Source organism: Marmota marmota, unplaced genomic scaffold (assembly GCF_001458135.2).
Source record: "Marmota marmota marmota unplaced genomic scaffold, marMar, whole genome shotgun sequence".
NCBI lineage: Eukaryota > Metazoa > Chordata > Mammalia > Rodentia > Sciuridae > Marmota > Marmota marmota.
Genome location: NW_026000101.1, coordinates 170,390 through 187,011, shown reverse-complemented (window position 1 = coordinate 187,011; position 16,622 = coordinate 170,390). Strand labels below are relative to the sequence as shown.

The 16,622-nt window shown below is 50.9% G+C and overlaps 1 protein-coding gene across 1 annotated transcript in view; it reads right to left on the bottom strand.

Annotated features, from left to right (window-relative positions):
- Whrn (whirlin) overlaps positions 1-16,231 on the bottom strand; it is a gene marked incomplete at its 5' end in the record, with an annotated part of 85,546 nt that extends 69,315 nt beyond the window's left edge. The window contains one exon of the mRNA XM_015492092.2: positions 15,497-16,231. Within this exon, the coding sequence (XP_015347578.2) occupies positions 15,497-16,231 (735 nt within the window). The remainder of the gene's footprint in view (positions 1-15,496) is intronic.
- Positions 16,232-16,622: the final 391 nt, after the last annotated feature.

Here is a 16,622-nt window from a genome sequence, read left to right as displayed (position 1 = left end):
TCCCCCCCCCCCCCCGGCAGTACCTGGAATATAGGGAAGAGCTCCAGAGGGTCAGGCATTATTCTTTAAAAGAACACAGAGCCCAGAGGGCATCTGCCCATCTTGAGTGCTGTGAGACCTCACTGTCTGTCCGTCCTGGCCTGTTCTAGCCTTTTATACACCTGTCTATGGACATATGCAAAGCTGTCACGTATATTGACTCACGCTGCACATCTTCTGCTCCATCTTTTTATTTTAGATAAAGATAATCTTGAGGGTCTTTCCTCACCAATTCAGTGGCATTAAGCTCATCTCTTCCCACATGCACGCAGGGACTCACTACCATGGGATTCTCCTATAGACAGACATCTAGGGTGCTTCTCCTTTTTATTTATTTTTATTTTTTGCAGCACAAACATCTGCAATGAAGACCCTTCTCAGTCCCATCTTGAAGCATGCTGCATTTGACTTTATAGATGCAGTGGAAAACCTGAGGCAGCAGGCAAAGCAGCCTGTGTCGGTGTCTGGATGTGTCCTGGGGCTGGCCTCTCTCCCAGCTGTGGTTCCTACAGCCACCTGCAGGGGGCAGCACTGTGCCACCTCATTCTGTAGTGGGCCCCTGGATGGGCCTCCATGGAGGCTTCACAACAGTATCCCAAAGCAGTGCTCCCCTTCCTTCCTACTTTCAGGCTCTATCTTCCAACTTCACCTGGGGGCTAACTCTTGGGTCCTAAGTATTGCAAAACACCAATATAAAAAGGGTAACGTGGTGGAGGCTTAGGGTAGGGGCAACCTAGGGTAGTTTTCCAATGGAAGTTCCCAAAAGATGTTCCACCCTTCCTAGCTCTGAGACTTTAGACAAGGTACTTGACCTCTCTGAGCCTGTTTTCTCACCTGTTAAATCAGGCTACTAATGTCCACCCTCAGAGTTATCCTGTGGGCCAAATGAGCACTGATGGATATTCTGCACTGGGTAATATGCAGGAGGCCCTGGGCAGATGGAGGTTAATGCTGTTAGTAACAGAAAGATTACAATGATGGCATCTTGGGTGGGGGACATGCTGGGGATGGGACCCAGGGCCTCACACATGCCAGTCAGGTGCACTACTGAGCTCCATCCCCAGCCCCTTTTTGAAATTTTTTTTTTGAGATTAGGGTCTTGCTAAGTTGCCAAGGCTGGCCTTGAACTTGCAATCCCCCTGCCATAGCCTCCAGAAGGGCTGGGATTACGGTATGCACCACCATACCCAGCCTGATGACGTTTTATTCCTTCCACTGCACAGATGAGGAAAGAGATGCTTGGTGGTGAAATGTCCCATGTAAGGTCACAAAGAGGATAGGGCTTGAATATGAATCTTGGACTCTCGAAACCGGTGCCTCCCCTCCCACAGCCCTCACCGCAGCTCAAGGGGGTTCAGAGAACACAAGGCTGGTCCTACACCTTGTCCCAAGACAGACATGGCAGGTACAGGTGAGAGGCCCTCAGACCCCGGAGTCTTAGGCAGATGACAACCACAAGCCCTGGAAAGACCCTACCCATCATCCCGGCCTAGAGGGAGGACAGGAATTAGCAGTGTAGTCTCTGTGCCCCAGTAGCATATTTTAATGTCATGGGAAAATAAATCCCTAATTAGCACGCTGTCTTCAGGGTGCCTTCCACCTGCACCATCTCTCTGTGTCAATCACCTCGCACAGGGACCACTATTGCATGGGCCCCAGCCTCCGCTCTCAGACCCCAAAAACGGCCTCTGCAGAGGAGCCAAATGATCCTTTTAAAATATAAGCCAACCCTGTCCCTTACTGCCCCCAACTCTCCTTGTTGTTTCTGATGTAAGGTGCATCTCAGGCCTGGGCGGCTGCCCCACACCTGACCAGCCCGTCCCCGCCTCCACCTGCCACCTGAGCTTTCTTACAGTATCAGATCACCGGCTCTTTCCACTTCTGGCCCCTGCACGTGCTGCTCGCTGCCCCTGAGAGGCCACATCCCACATACCTGTGCAAGTTCTCCTTCTAGCTCCACCCTCTAACAGACCAGGAAGCCAGGACCTCTGGCTTCATCACAGGTGGGTCAACAAGCAGAACCCCACAAGGTGGCAGGTGACTCCACTTCAAGCGACAACGAGGACATACATGCAAGGAAGCCCTCCCCAAGGAACGTTCTCTCCAGAAGTACCAAGGATTCCTCTAGCGGGATCTAAATAATCTATCCATTTCTCTTTCTGCCTTGGTTTTAGGAAGCTCAGAATTCAATTTAAAGATGAAATACTCTTTTTATCAAAGACGGCACACACACAAGCGCTCGCAGACTGTCTAACTTCACTTCTGATCCCTTTACCTTTTTAATAATGCGCTTTTCAGTTTAAGCCTCTCGGTGGCTCTCGACATAAGAGCAATCTTAGTTATAAACATATGAACAAATAAGTAAATGATCTATGTAGAGGCTGAGGAATGTGTTAAATTATGCCAGTCGCAGGGCAGGTGCTCAATAAAACAATTGCTGAGCAGATGAATAAATGCTAAAATCTACACCCGTCTCTAGGATCCGACACCCCTTCCAAGCATCTGGAGGCTGAGATCCTTGCCGCAGATGCTTGAACGATAAAACTCTGCTTTCTGGAGACTCCTGTCCCTCTCCCACCACTCCTAGGAAACACCTGGCAGCTGCCAGGTGGTCTAAGATGCATGTCATTTGTAAACATTCCCTACATCAAAGTCCCCAAATGGCTAATTCCATATTCTTTCGGATTGGCAACGTAAGCAGGTAGGGGTGAAATAAGGCTTCACTATTTCTCAAACACCCACAGCTGCACGGTATCCTCACCGACATCTGTGTGCCTGCTGGGACCAGGCTCCGGGACACAGCTGTGACACTACAAGGCCTGCCCATTTTGCTCCAGCTCTGTGCAGCTATGGCCCGGCTCTGGCTGCTGCATCCCTGGGGAATCACCAGGACTGCTGGGCAGGGTGCCCTCCAAGACCCTCCCTACAGACAGCTCAGCATGAGCCTCCAGAAGCAGCTGCAAAAAGTATATGAAAGACCCTCAAGGGAGCAGGGGATCCAGGAACTGTAGCTGCCAGGAGCAAGCTGGGGCATGGGAGGGAAACCCCTGGTGAGAGGTTTAAGAGGAGGCAGGAGGGAAGCTCCTCTCTGCAGACCTTCCTTCATGCTATTTAACGTGCCTTTCACTGGCGCCTCCCGCAGCAGTATTTTAAAAACCAATGGTTCATTCCCTGCCCTTCTTGAACAAGACTTTGACCTTGTCCAATGGCTCTGTGAGTAAGAGGAAAACTTCACTTTCATCTTGGAAACATGGGGGGATCCCAAGGGCTGGGATAGAGACCTGAACTGAGAAAGCCCCTGTTCTCCCCTGAATGTCTTACTGAGTGCAGGCTGTGTGAAAATGCACCCCCAAAGGAAGGAAAAAACCTGACCTTGGGGATAATGCTACAAGAAATTTGCAAGAAAGTGATAGGGTGACCACCCCTTTGCAGAACAACTCACAAGACAAAGCCAGCGCAGATCCCAGAAAGATATTGATTCCTTTTTAATGCAATTCTTCCATTACCCACTAAGCCTGACTTTTAGCCCCTTATAATTTAAGTAAATTGCTTTACAAATGTTCTTTTCTCTTTATTCTTTTTTTAAGGAAGAACTAACATGACTCTAGGAGTCATAAATATAATGGCTCAAGATGAGGCTTGATGGGTTTGCAAGGGAGTATTTTATTGTCTGGGATTAATGTCCAATGCACATAGATCCATCAGGAATATGAGCGTATATCAATGTCATTTTCTCAGCTCATGAGCAGATATGTTGATGGGGCTTCTTGCCTTCCCAGACTCCTTATATCCCTGTCACTCAACTCTTTCTGACCATTCTCAGTTGAAAAAGTGAAGGGTTTCCAGCTGAATTTGATTTCACACTGAAGAATCTGAATTCAAGGTGGAGGATCAACTGTGCTTCAAAAACACACTGAGCAGCCAGGTGTGGTGGCACACGCCTGTCATCCCAGCGGCTCTGGAGGCTGAGGCAGGAGGATCACAAGTTCAAAGCCAGCCTCAGCAATGGCAAGGCGTTAAGCAACTCAGTGAGACGCTGTCTCTAAATAAAATACAAAATAGGGCTGGGGATGTGGCTCAGTGGTTTGACTGCCCCTGAGTTCAACCCCTGGTTATCCAACCCCTGCCAAAAAAAAAAAAAAAAAAACAGACTCAGCAAACATCAGAATGGAAAAGACAGACTTGATGAGGTTCAAATATAAAACTTTGAGATTAAATGGGCATAGGTTATCAGTAAGTTATACACACATAAACCATGTAAATACATATACAAACAACAAACACCTAAAGGAATTCAACCTATTTAAATTATGCGAATTAAAATAGGATACCTTTTTCTTTGTCTGTGAGACTGGAAAAACCGGGGAAAACCATAATACCCAATGTTGGCATGGCCAGGGGAAAATCGGGGCTCTTGCAGGCTGCTAATATTGGCAGGAGGGATTATGCAAAATAATTCCCTTCCCAAGAACTGTTTGGCAACTGTTATCAAAAGTCTTAAAATTATGCCTTTCCCCTGAGCCAATACCACCTCCAGAAAGACAGCCCCAGGAGTTATTAGAGACGCGCTTAAGGATTAATGTGCAAGGATGTGAAAAACAGCAATATGGATAGCACCGAAAAAACAAACTGTCCAACAGGAAGAAATTAGTTAAATAAATCATGTATCTCTTTGCTGCAATATATTATGCAGTCATTAAAAATCACGTTCTAGAAACATTTATCAAAGTGGGAAAACAGTCATGATGCATGGCTTGGCGAGGAAAACAGGCTAGATAACGACGTCCAAACTGGCAGGTGTGTGGAGAATTCCCAGTGCACACACACTCAGGCTACCGGGAAGACGGGAATCCAACTGCCAACAGTGATTACATTGGGGTCGGTGGGCTAGCCACAATTCTGTGTTTGTTTCTTCTCTGTTTTCCTGGGCTTTCCGAGTTTTGAGAATTGAGCCCATATATCTTAGTTTACTAAAATAAATACAGAAAGACATTTGCACACATATGCAAACACACACGTTTAATTTTAATTACTTTTTTTTTGCAGTGCTAGGGAGGGAACCCAGGGCCTCATGCGGCCAGGCAATCGCTCTGCCACTGAACTTCACCCCAGAGTTTTCTATAAGCCAAACCAAATGGCCCTTTCATTTGTCCAGTGTGTGGCGGGGTTGAGGACAGCCTGTACCCCAGGCCCAGAGGCAACCCTGTTCTGATCCTCGCTGTGTTCAGAGGACCTCAGGCCCCGCCGGGAAGGAGAGGACTTCACCAGACATCAGTTTATTGGAAAGGGGGTTAGTTGAGGTGACAGTTCCCTATCAGGGGATTTTCACGGACAATGCACAAAATAAAAAGCTGACAAAAGTCAGGGCATGGGGAGAGACAGATAACAGAGATGTCCCTGAAGCCTGGGGATGACATGCATGCATCCAGGAGGGCAGGCGGCCAGGGCGTGGGTGAACTGGCTCTGCGTGGGTTTTCTCACCAAATGTCTATAAAGTCATGCCCCCCGAGGAAAACCTGGGGAGGAGACACATACTCACAGAGCCCCTCTGGGGACCAGCACCACACCGGGCTGTTCACCCTGTGTCTTTCTAGACAGCTAAGAGCCGAGGCAAGGAGCATGCGCTTTGGAGGCACATGGACCTGGGTTCCAATCTCGGTCCTGCTTCCTCCCATCCATGCGCCTGCAGCTGGTCACCATTTCCTCTGATTCCCAGTTTCCTCTCCCTCAGGCTATAGGGAAGAGTCAGGAGGGGATGCAAAGAAGCCCAGCAGAGATCACGATAGCACACACAACTCTCCCCTACGGTGACATTTATTCGTGTGCTCTCTATTTTGTGCCTCTCCAGAGCCAGGACGAGCCTCGTCCAGCAGAAAAACAGATCCCAGCGCCGTGGTCTGAATGCAGCAGGCGATCGTCACATGTTCAAGTTCACTGACGCGCCCAGAGCTTTAACACATTGTCTGCGTGGCCATCGCACCCGTTTTGGGGATGGCGAAAGCTTGCCTGCCGTTTCCCTACCGTTCACAACACCCTCTGTGGTGGAGGGATCCCAGAGTCAGAGGCTGAGAAGCTCGTTCCAGACGCCACAGCTACAAAGCAACAGAGCTGGGCTCTGAACGTGGACAGGCTCCAGGGCCCAGGCCCCAGCACCGTGAGATGTCGCCTGTCTCTGCAGTCACTCAGGACAACAACACCTGGGTTTACAAGCAGGCTCTGCCACTACCTGCATCTGAGACAAAAGGCAAGTGACAAACTCTTTGCAAGGCCTGCTGTGGGGTTTAAATGAGTTTATACTGAAGCCAGGGCTGGCTCGCTGCAAGTGTCACTCAGGTGGAGGTCATCATCACTCAGTGACAACAAGGAGGAGCAGGGGTATACAGGTGTGTCATGGAAGAGGGAAGGGGCTGGCAGGCAGAGGGAGGCCAGGGCGGGATGAAGGTCTCCTGTAGACGGGAGCAATGGCGGGTGGGCAGGTCTGTTGGGGACACAGTGGAGGTCTGGCCTAACGGGACATGGGTGTCGAAGGTGGAGAGAAACAAAGCCTGGTTCCAGGGGAGGCTGTTACTTGTTGGATCAAGTGTGGTCCCATCCAGGGAACAGCTGGACAGGAGAATCTTCTGTAGGTTTAGGGCCGAGACCCTGGGCTGCCCGAAGGCTCTCTGTGGGTTCCCAGCTCAAGAGCAGGTTCCAGGCAGGCACTTTAGGGTTCACCCTGCTTCCAGGATGGGAATGGATGAGATGGGTGAGGAGGTCACTGTGGCTAAGCAGCAGCGATGGCAGGGAGGGGGACAGAATGGGGACAGGGTCATCCTGAAGAGCCAGCCACACTGAAGGTGGTGTGGTCCCCCAGAGAGGAGAAGCAGGTCGAGGCGACTAACTTGGGACATGTCCACAACTTGAGGGCAGGAGAAGGGCCATCAGAGGGCTGAAGATGTGCCAGGACATCCAGAGCAAATAGATCATTCCTAATGCTGGAGAAGGGCTGAAAACACAGGTAGAAACAGCTGCCTTCAGAGGATGCACGGATCCTGTTCAGAGACGGCGAGCTGGACAACGAGTAGAGATACAGACGCCGGGAGAGGAAGGAAGGACGTGGAGGGAGATCTGTACGCACTGACCTTTGAAATGACTTAAAATCTCAGCACTGGACTCCTGGAGGAGGAAGAGGGCTCCAGAGAGTTGGGGAAACCTGGGAAGGCTTTGGGACTCCCAGAGAGAACAAGGAGGCACAGGAGAGAAATGAAGGAAATGGGATGGATGCTGGGTCCAGACACACCAGAGCTGCCACCCCTCCCCAGGGGCCAGGAGGACGGAGTGGTCAGCAGGGCTCACCTGCATCCTGAGCGGAAGCTTTCAAACCTCCACAGGAGGTGAATTCTGAAAGCTGGACCACACTGCTTAATCGGAAAGCATCTCTCCAAGGCCTGGCACGTCATTTCAGATGCGGTTCAAATAAATTACAAGTTGTGTGTGTTTTTTTCTTTCTTTCTTTCTTTTTTTTTTTTTTTTTTTTTTTTTTTAGTGCAGAAGCTGTGTCATCAAAGCACCACTCCTACCTGCATTAATTGCTTTAATGGTTCTGGAAATAGCTGTCTCCTTTTCTTCCTCTCTAAGGCCCCTGGGAGCCCATCAGGGAAGGATGGTCTAGGGGACAGTGCAGTCACACGCTGGGCCGCTGGGCCATGCATCTGTCCTGTCTGTCTCGTCTATTTTTAAAGGCCTTGAAGAAAATCAAGGAGGTGAGGACGTGCAATCCCATTCATCCACTGGGCTTTATTACTGCTATAAAGTAAAAATGAAGATACCAAAAGCCAGATAGGAGCAATTACATTTTTAAAGAAACTCTGCCTATGCGGGAATATTGACCACATTTAGCAAATGACTCTGCAATTCAAACAGCTACGACCAACCTCCCAGGCCCCAAGTCCTGGTATTTTCTTCCAATGACAATTTAAAAAGACAAAACAAAACTGAGCAGGCACACAGAAGGTCTTCAAAGCCAACTGAATGGAGTCGATAACATTTTTCACTTTAATGCTCGCTGTGGGACTTCCACGGACATATTTTTCAAACTTCTGATGTGCAACAGCCAGGTGCAGTGGAGAGGAGATGGCAGTCACAGAGCAGCAAGGGGACCTGCCCAAGGTCACTGCCGAGTAACACTGTCAGGTGAACCATGTCCACCTCAAAACTCCACCACGAGCCTCCCAGGACTTTCCCACGTTATCAGCTGACCTTGCACATCTGGATATTTGCTCCAAAACAGCTAAGGACGGGGACAGGGTGGGTGCAGCTGTCTGGTCAAATTTTAAGAGGGACTAGCTTGATGGGGGGGTGGGGGGGCCCAACCCTCAGAGTGGTTCAGTCTTGCTTGGGAAGCCTGTTCAATCTCCACCAAGCTAACAGCTGAAAACTGCCGCGTTCCTGCAGCCCCAGTGCTCAGGCTTTTGGAAACACTTCACTGTGGTCCTCCTTGCTGCCGCAGCTTTAGAACCCAGGGAAGGAGGTACCTGGGGACTGTGTTGGGAGGGCTGGGCTGTTTGCTTTGCATTCGGAGTTGGGAGGACGCTGTCCTGGGAAACTCAGGTAGGGAGGGAACAGGAGCCTGAAACCGCTGCCAGATGAAGCAAAGCCACGGCCAATTTAGCAGAAGGAACAAGAAATCTCAAAGGAGGGAGCAGGCCAAGGTGCCGGGACTGGAAGAAAAGAAAAAATAAACCCGCTCTGCATTCTCCATACAGAAGAGAGCAGCTCTGAACCATCCACGTGGCAGCAGGGAGTCGGCCTCCACCAGGAAACATGGGGCTTCTGAAAACCTGAAGGTTTTTTTTTTTTAAAAAAAAAAAAAAAAAAAAAAGCCAGAAGATGTATCTTACCCCCAAATCGGCTCATTGATTGCTTTGGAATGCATAAATGATTCTATTTTGGAATCCCAGACACAATCAAGCTGCTGAAATTACCCACTTCGGGTAACCTGGTTTTAAGATTGAGAGCAAAGTGACAACGAACTTGCCAGAGGGGGCTCACGGGTGGATCTGGGCTGCAGAGGAGGCGAAAATCTGCTGCCACTCAGGCACAGACCACTTTTTTTTTTTTTTGGCAAAGGTCTTTTCCTAACATAGCAGCAGAGGGTTTCACATGTTTTCATCCCTAACAAGACATTTGATGCCCACGGTCCATTTCATAGCTCCAAAGCCTGAGGTTCAGAGATGTCATGGGAAGTGCCCATGCCACACAGCCATGGTGAAGGTGGTAAAGCACACACCACAGATTTGGATTTTCCTTGGTTGTTCCATCCAGTGCCCACTCCACTGCCACACGCACTCTCTTCACATCTCCCACTCAGGAGTTCGGGATCCCAAACTCACCAGCCCTGGATTAAGAGGTCATTCCAGGTCAGGCTCAATGACTCATGCCTATCATCCCAGCAACTGGGAAGGTGGAGACAGGGGAATCACAAGTTCGAGGCCAGCCTCAGCAACTTAGTGAGACCTTAAGTAACTTAGTGAGACCCTGTCTCAAAATGAAAAATAAAAAAGGCTGGGGTTGTAGTTCAGTGACATAATGCCCCTGGTTCAAACCCCAGTATGAGAGAGAGAGAGAGAGAGAGAGAGAGAGAGAGAGAGATCATTCCATTCTGTTGGTAAATATTCATTCATTAAAGAACCTACTGTGTGCCAGGAGCTGGGCATATGGGAACATGGGAACAAGACATATCCAATCCTAGTTTCCGTGAAGCTTATTTGTAGTGGGGGAGACACATGATAAACCAAGAAAGGTCTTCTGGTAGCAACAAGTGTGCTGAAGGAAATCAAGGAGGGGTAGGCAGGGTAGAGGTACTGCTTTGGAGGGGGTGGCAGGGATGCAGGGGCATGAGGATGTCACTTAAGATGCCATTGACCTGTAACCCTTGGCTGGGTCTATCATCCCCTCCAAGACTCCTGGGGGTAGGGACCACGTCCAGCTCACCTCTGCAGTGTAGTAAGCAGTGCTCAGAGAAATAAGGACAAGTGTCTCAAGACAAAGCAAGGGTGGAGTCACACCACTCTCCCTTGGCGAGGTCTTAAATTCCTTGCTTAGCAAAACCAAGTCTGGGGTGGCTCTCAACAGGTCCCGGATATCAGGCACAGAATGGACATCGCCTGCCTTCCAGTTGGGGGACAGGCCCTGTCCTCCAGGAGGCTGCCTTCATAACCCTGGGGTGGGGATCCAGGCAGTGGGGCTGCTGGATTCCTAATCCCAGGGTTGACAGGGATTCCTGCTTCCCCTGGGGAGGATGGAATGGCCCAGGAGGGACAAAGCACCTAGCACACAGTTGGCTCCCACTAAGGTTAGACTCCTCTCTTCTCAGTAGTGTTCTAGTAAAGCAAAGTTGAATGTCAAGTGCAATGTAAACTCCAGGTGACAAGGTCAGGTCGAGGCAGGTTCCTGGATCATGACAAGTGCGTCCCTCTGGAAGGGAAGGCTGATCACGCCAGAGGCTGTGTGTGTGTGGGAGTTGAGTGGGGAGAAACCTGTGTCCTCAATTTGACTGTGAACATAAAACCACTCTCAAAAATAAAACATCTATTAAAAAACCCCACAGAGCTCCAGCCCCATGGTGCTGCTTCCTGCAGGTGGCACCAGGGAGGCGTGGGACAACGAGTGAGTTTGCATCCCACTCTGTGGACCCTCTCCACCCATCAGGCTGCAAAAGGAAGAAGGAAACGTTGCAGCACAGAAACTTGAAACACAGCACCCCGCCCCGCAGCGCAATTAGAAGTCTGCGTGAGCTTCGAGTTAATATCAGATTCCTGCTTGGGGGTTTAAAACAAATGAAAGAAAGAAAAACAATCCATTTTGAAAGATTTCTATTTCAGCCTCCAGCCACCTCCAGACATTTAATGTCCTGTTCCTTCTAATCAGATTCACTGGTCCCAAGCAGTGTGGACCAAAGGCTGTCCCTTCCAGATCCTGAAAGAACCCGGGAGAAAGCCAGCTGGAGCCTAATCCCGTGAGAACGCCTGCTTCAGTGCAAAGCCCTTTGCAGGACCAAAGGAAGATTAAGACTCGGAGATGCGCACGTGCTTCGGGCACGACAGACAGGCGCATGCGTGAGAGCTGCACCTGCTTGACAGGTGCACACGGGCTGCCTTCCCTGCGAGTGGCTGGAGGCAGGCAGAGGAGGGCGGTGACTCCGCGAATGAATCCCATTGGTCAGAGGTTAGAGGAGCACGTTCTCTTTACCGCTCCCTCCAAACGGTGAATCTATGGCATGTAATAAGCAATCTGGGTTCCTTGGCAGTGGCAGCGGAGACTGAAGGGGAAACACGACGCTGAGCGGGGCTGATTCTGCATCTCGTTCAAGTCCAGCTTCAAGTCAGGAGGCGAGAACCTTCTACTACAAAATAGCAAGTCTTAAAGGCAAAATAAGAGAATCCCCTTCCACCCTACGGAATGCTTCTCTGATCTGAACGGTAATAACCAGTCGGAAGAGCATCTGGCCCTACAAGGGCGGCACAGTTTTCTATAACCTTGAGCTCATCTTGGGCGAAATGAACATCCAAGGCTACATTAAAGAATCGCCCTCTCCGCGGACTGCGCCAGCTCTGAATTTGCTGCAACCCCAAGTCTACACAACCAAGAGTTTATGAATAGGGAGCTTTCCAGGTGTCACTGCTGACAGGAGCCAGAGAAGGGGAGAATGAATGCAGGGCCCGAGGAAAGCCTTGCCCACCATGGTTTCCAAACGTGGGCCCAGGAATGAGGCCAGTGGGAGGAGCCCCAGATCAGACACCAAGTTGGAAGTGGCAATCATCTGTAATGGCTTCAGCTAACCATGTACCATGGTCAAGTGACAAACGTGTCATTTAGAAGGTGCTGAACCAAATATAATGACTTAGATTAATACAGACAGGTTCTTCCTGGGTTATTATGCAAAGGAAGGAGAGTGTGATAACTCTAATTAATGCAAGGGCCAGTGAGTCTTTAACTTCTGGAACATTTCAGTTTCTAACATGCTCCCTGGATATGGGGATGCTGAGATGTGCAGAGAAGCCATTTAATTTTTACCCAGATGAAATACACACCCGCACACACGTGCCAGTGGCACCTGGACACCCCGAGTTCTTCTATCCACAAAACCAGGGGGCTCAGAAAGCAAGTGGATAAGTGAGTTTGGTTTTGAGCGCTCCCAGGCCACTGCTGCTTGTGCCAGAGTCCTATTGTGGTTTCTCATTTCTTCTGGAATGGCACCAGGGCTGGTGTTCTTGGGTCGAGAGACAGCGTGCAGCTCTCATCAGTACAGTGTGTAACCCATCAATTTCCTGATTTAGTAGGATGCTACACAAGAATGCCAAGACGCTCATCTCCCAGTCCTTAGCCAACTTTCTTTGCCTTAAACGAAGGCAATTCCAAAAGAACAAGAAAACATCAGATTCAACATTTTACGGGCCTTCTGTGTGGCACACAGCAAGTAAGTCACAGACTGACTGAGCTGGAGGGAGCTCTGGATAGCCCCCAACCCACTCACCCTAGAACACAGAGAGGATCAGTAACTTGCCAAGGTCACCCAGCAAGTGGGCAGCAGAGCTAGGGCAGCATCCCTGGTCTGTGGATTCCTTGGCTGATTTATCAAGCACATTTGGCTGAAAACCTCTGAACAAGTATTTTATTATTACCAGTCTGGCTCCTGTTCATTCAACATAGACTTTTCAAAAAATCAAACATTTCAATCTAATTGCAAATAGTAAATGACTTGCCTTATCTGGACCTGTCACTGCTGATTTGGCAAATGGACCTTAAAAGAGGACCGGAAGCCCCACTGGATGTGGGAAAAAAATCCTTAGTAAACTGCTTTGAGGAACAATGGATGCTCCATTTGTCAGAATAAGAAGTGGAAAGAACTGTGTTCGCTTAATCCCTTCTTGAAGAAGCTTGTGACCCTCTCTGAATTGTCAGCTCTCAAGTAGTTTAACTCCTAACATTTATGTTGATTTTTTATTTTCATTTTTTTTCATGTCACACACACACAGACATACAGTTAACTCCTCCTTTTGGGAAGCTCAGAAGATCTCTTCCCCTCTTTCTATCACAGAAGAAAAAGAAACATTTGAAGACTGAAAAGACTCCTACGAAACACAATGTAGTAAAAAGTCAGGAGCAGACAAACCAGTGAAAATTCCAAGACAGTCTGAGTCCAGGTAAGAGCCGTGCACCTGCACTGCTGAACCCCTGATGGGGGCCCTCCAGCACCGAGGCTCGCAGGGCCTCGGGGAGCTCCCAAGCAGGGGCGGTTGGTGCCTGGTGGGGAGCCAGGCCTGTCCAGACTTTCAGCTAAGGGACTTTACCCTCCTAATTTTGGAAATGCATCAACAAACAGCTCTGCAGGTGTTCTTTTAACTGTCCTGAAACCATCTGCACACCGTGCGACCCTGCTTTGGCCTCCTCTGTTTTGAATTCTACCCACCAAAAAGTCTGTCCCCTTCTCCCTCTGGAGTTAATATGACAAAGCAGCATCTTGACTGCTGCTTCCTAAGGGTCCAGAAGGGTCCACTGCAGGCAGATTATGTGTCTGACATTGGCCAGAAGAGGGGAAAGCCTGCTTAGTGGCCACCTTGCTCAGCTCACACAGGCTCCTGTGACACAGATGCCACACTTCAAGGACAGTTCTGCTCCTATTATGCTCTCCCCGGGTGACAGCAGGTACTCTCTCTTGGGCTTAAAAACCATGCCTGGAGAGCTGAGGTTTTGCTGTAAAAGCAACAAAAGTAAAGAGCCAAGGCCTGCTGTTGCCCTCGTCACAGCTCCACCACTACAGTGTAGCTGAGAGACATCCCGAGAAGGGGCCCAGGGGCATCAAAGAAATGCCTGGAAACTGAAATTCACAGCCAAGCAGTGTGACCCTGTGGCCCACTGGGTCTGGGGTGCAACTGAAGGGAGAGACAGTGTTCTTACTATTCAGGGGGACCGATGGCCTTTCCAAAGTCTATCACCTTGTGATGATTAAGTTAGTCCAGTCTCCTTAAATTGCCTCTAAAATTGAATCCACATTTATAAATGACCATTTGGATCAAGTATCTTTAGAGCACAAATTTATCATCTCAGAACTCTGACCTTTCAGGGTCAAGGCTAATGGACTATTTCTTTATAACTCTATGGAGTACTAGATCAAGGGAAAGATGGACGTGGGGGGAGGAGCCAGGGCCCACGGTTGCATGGAAACCCACAAAGAGCTTTGCTGGCTCTACTCTGGAACAATCTACGCTGATCTGCCTTTCCCCAGAAACTGCAAAGAAGTTTCTAAAAGCGCTGGGAGCCTGCTGGGGGTTCATGGGCTGGAAGGCAAAAGAGGAAGCCAAGGGCAGAAACAGATCCTGGTGTCCCAGGTACAGTCAGCGGGAGTCACCTGGCCACAGGTCACTGGACAGTCACTGGACAGTCAGCACACAGGAAGTAGCCCTGGAGCTCTGCTGCCTGGAGTTCCCAGCAGCCAGCAGGCATGGGCACCTGAGTGTGGGGGATCAGGAGGGTATGGCATGGGGAGGAGAGGGGGCCACAGGCCAGCCCAAACCCCTGAAGCATTTCTCTGCAGAAGCAAAAACTGTTCACTTCTTGCCCACAGAGGGATGGGGTGAGGGCCAAAGGCTTGCAAGGGACCCTTGAATTCACCAGGGGACCAAACAGGCTCCATCTCACACTCCAACTGCTTTTCAATTGCCCTGGGCCACGAGATCAGCAAACACACTCCTTTAACAGCATGATTAAATCCCTGGAAGCTGGTTGTCAGGAGGTTATTTTTCTCAATTAACAGTCACAAAAAGCACACACACTCTCCTGGGGATAGGGGACTTGTTTTTGACATTCAGGCAGTAGATGCATTCTCAACAAGGTTAGGGACCACTTATCTGGTCCAGTTGCCACATTTTCCAGGTGCAAGACCAAAGGTTCTAGGAGGGCGAGTAACCTGTTTCAGGATCTCAGACTGCCCCAAGCAGCAGGGTCAGGCCAAAGCTCTGTGGGTCACCCCAACAGTCTCCTCCGGCCACTGATGAACTAACAAAACTTTCAGAGACAAGATCATGACCACAGCAGTAGCAGCAGCGCAGACCACCTACTGATTACTAACTCTATGCCAAGCAGAGATTTTATTTATTTATTTATTTATTTTTGAATGCTCATAAGAATCCAAAGAGCCTTTCACATTTTGTGATCATACATTTGCTTGTGCATTTGATACTGTCCTATCTTCTGCAATAGCAGGTAGGCCCCACGAAGGCAAGGCATCACCATATGCTCAGGGACTGACAGCTCTCTGATCCACAAACTAGATGCTCCTGCTTTAAAGTTAGGAAAAATGAAGCCCAGCCGGGTCAAGTGATTTGCCCAAGGACACACAGCATGGAGCTAGTGAAGGAGCTGCCCCACTCTATTGCAGATACTTTCCCCCTTATTCTTCCCCGAACCACAGCCCTACCTTGACAGCCTCTGCGTGGGTCACCCGGGCTAGGGATTTATCGTTGACGCGCAGAATCTGGTCCCCGACCCGTAGCCCTTCTTTCTCAGCCAGGGAACCAGGCTCCACCAAGGAAACGTAGATACCCACGCCGTGTTCTGAGCCCCCTCGGATACTGAAGCCCAAGCCTTCGTGGGCCTTAGCGCGCCGTAGGCTGACCAGGCGCACCTCCCCAGGCCCTGCGCCGTCGGGGCCGCCCCAAGCAGATTGCCTGTAGGGGGTGGTGGCAGGCAGGTAGAGACCCTCAGCCGTGTACTGGTCGAAGAGCAGCTGGTCTGAGCGCGGGATGACCAGACGCAGCATGGGCAGCAGGCGCCGCTTCACCGGGCTGTCCAGCAGGACGCGCAAGGTGCGCACCAGGTCGAAGACGTTGCGGCGCGCGTGGTATGCGTTTAGGCAGTGCGTGAACTGCTCCCGCTCCGCCTCGCTCAGCAGCGTGGTCAGCGCCTGGTGCAGCTGGCGCACGTTGGCAGACAGCAGCCGCAGCCCCGTNCGGAGGACGAAGAGACGGCGGCTGGAATCTGCGGACACGGAGACCACGGCGGGATCCTGGGGCACAAAGAGTTGGCGGCTGGAGCCCGGAGGTCGCGGAGACTGCGGCTGGAGGCCGGGGGGCGCGGAGAGAACAGCTACATTCCGGAGGGCGCAGGAGACGGCGGGTGGCTGGAGTGGGGGCGCAGCAAGCTGACCGCCCCGTCACACCAGTTCCCGGGGCTCCCCCAGCCAGGCCGCCGGTTCTTCTAGGGCTGGGGGACCCCAAAGTCAGAAGTTCGGGGCGGGGGTCGATCTAGTCCCGCAGCCCCGGAGTCGCAGCGGATGGGGCCACTCGGGCGTCCGGTAGGGGGTGCGGGGCATGTCCGGGGCAGCCCCGGCATGCAGCAGCCCGGGGTCCCCGCGCCCCTGCGCCGCCCGGGCGCAGACGGAGCTGCGCCGCCGCGAGCCCGGACTTTGCGAACTGTTGAGCAACCCTGGGCCGAGTCTTCCAGCGAGTTCCGACGCCGTCGCCGTCGCCTGCCCAGCCTTAGCCCCGCCCCCTAGCCCCTCCCCCTCGCCCACCCCCTCCCCCCGCGGGCTCTTCAGGAAATGA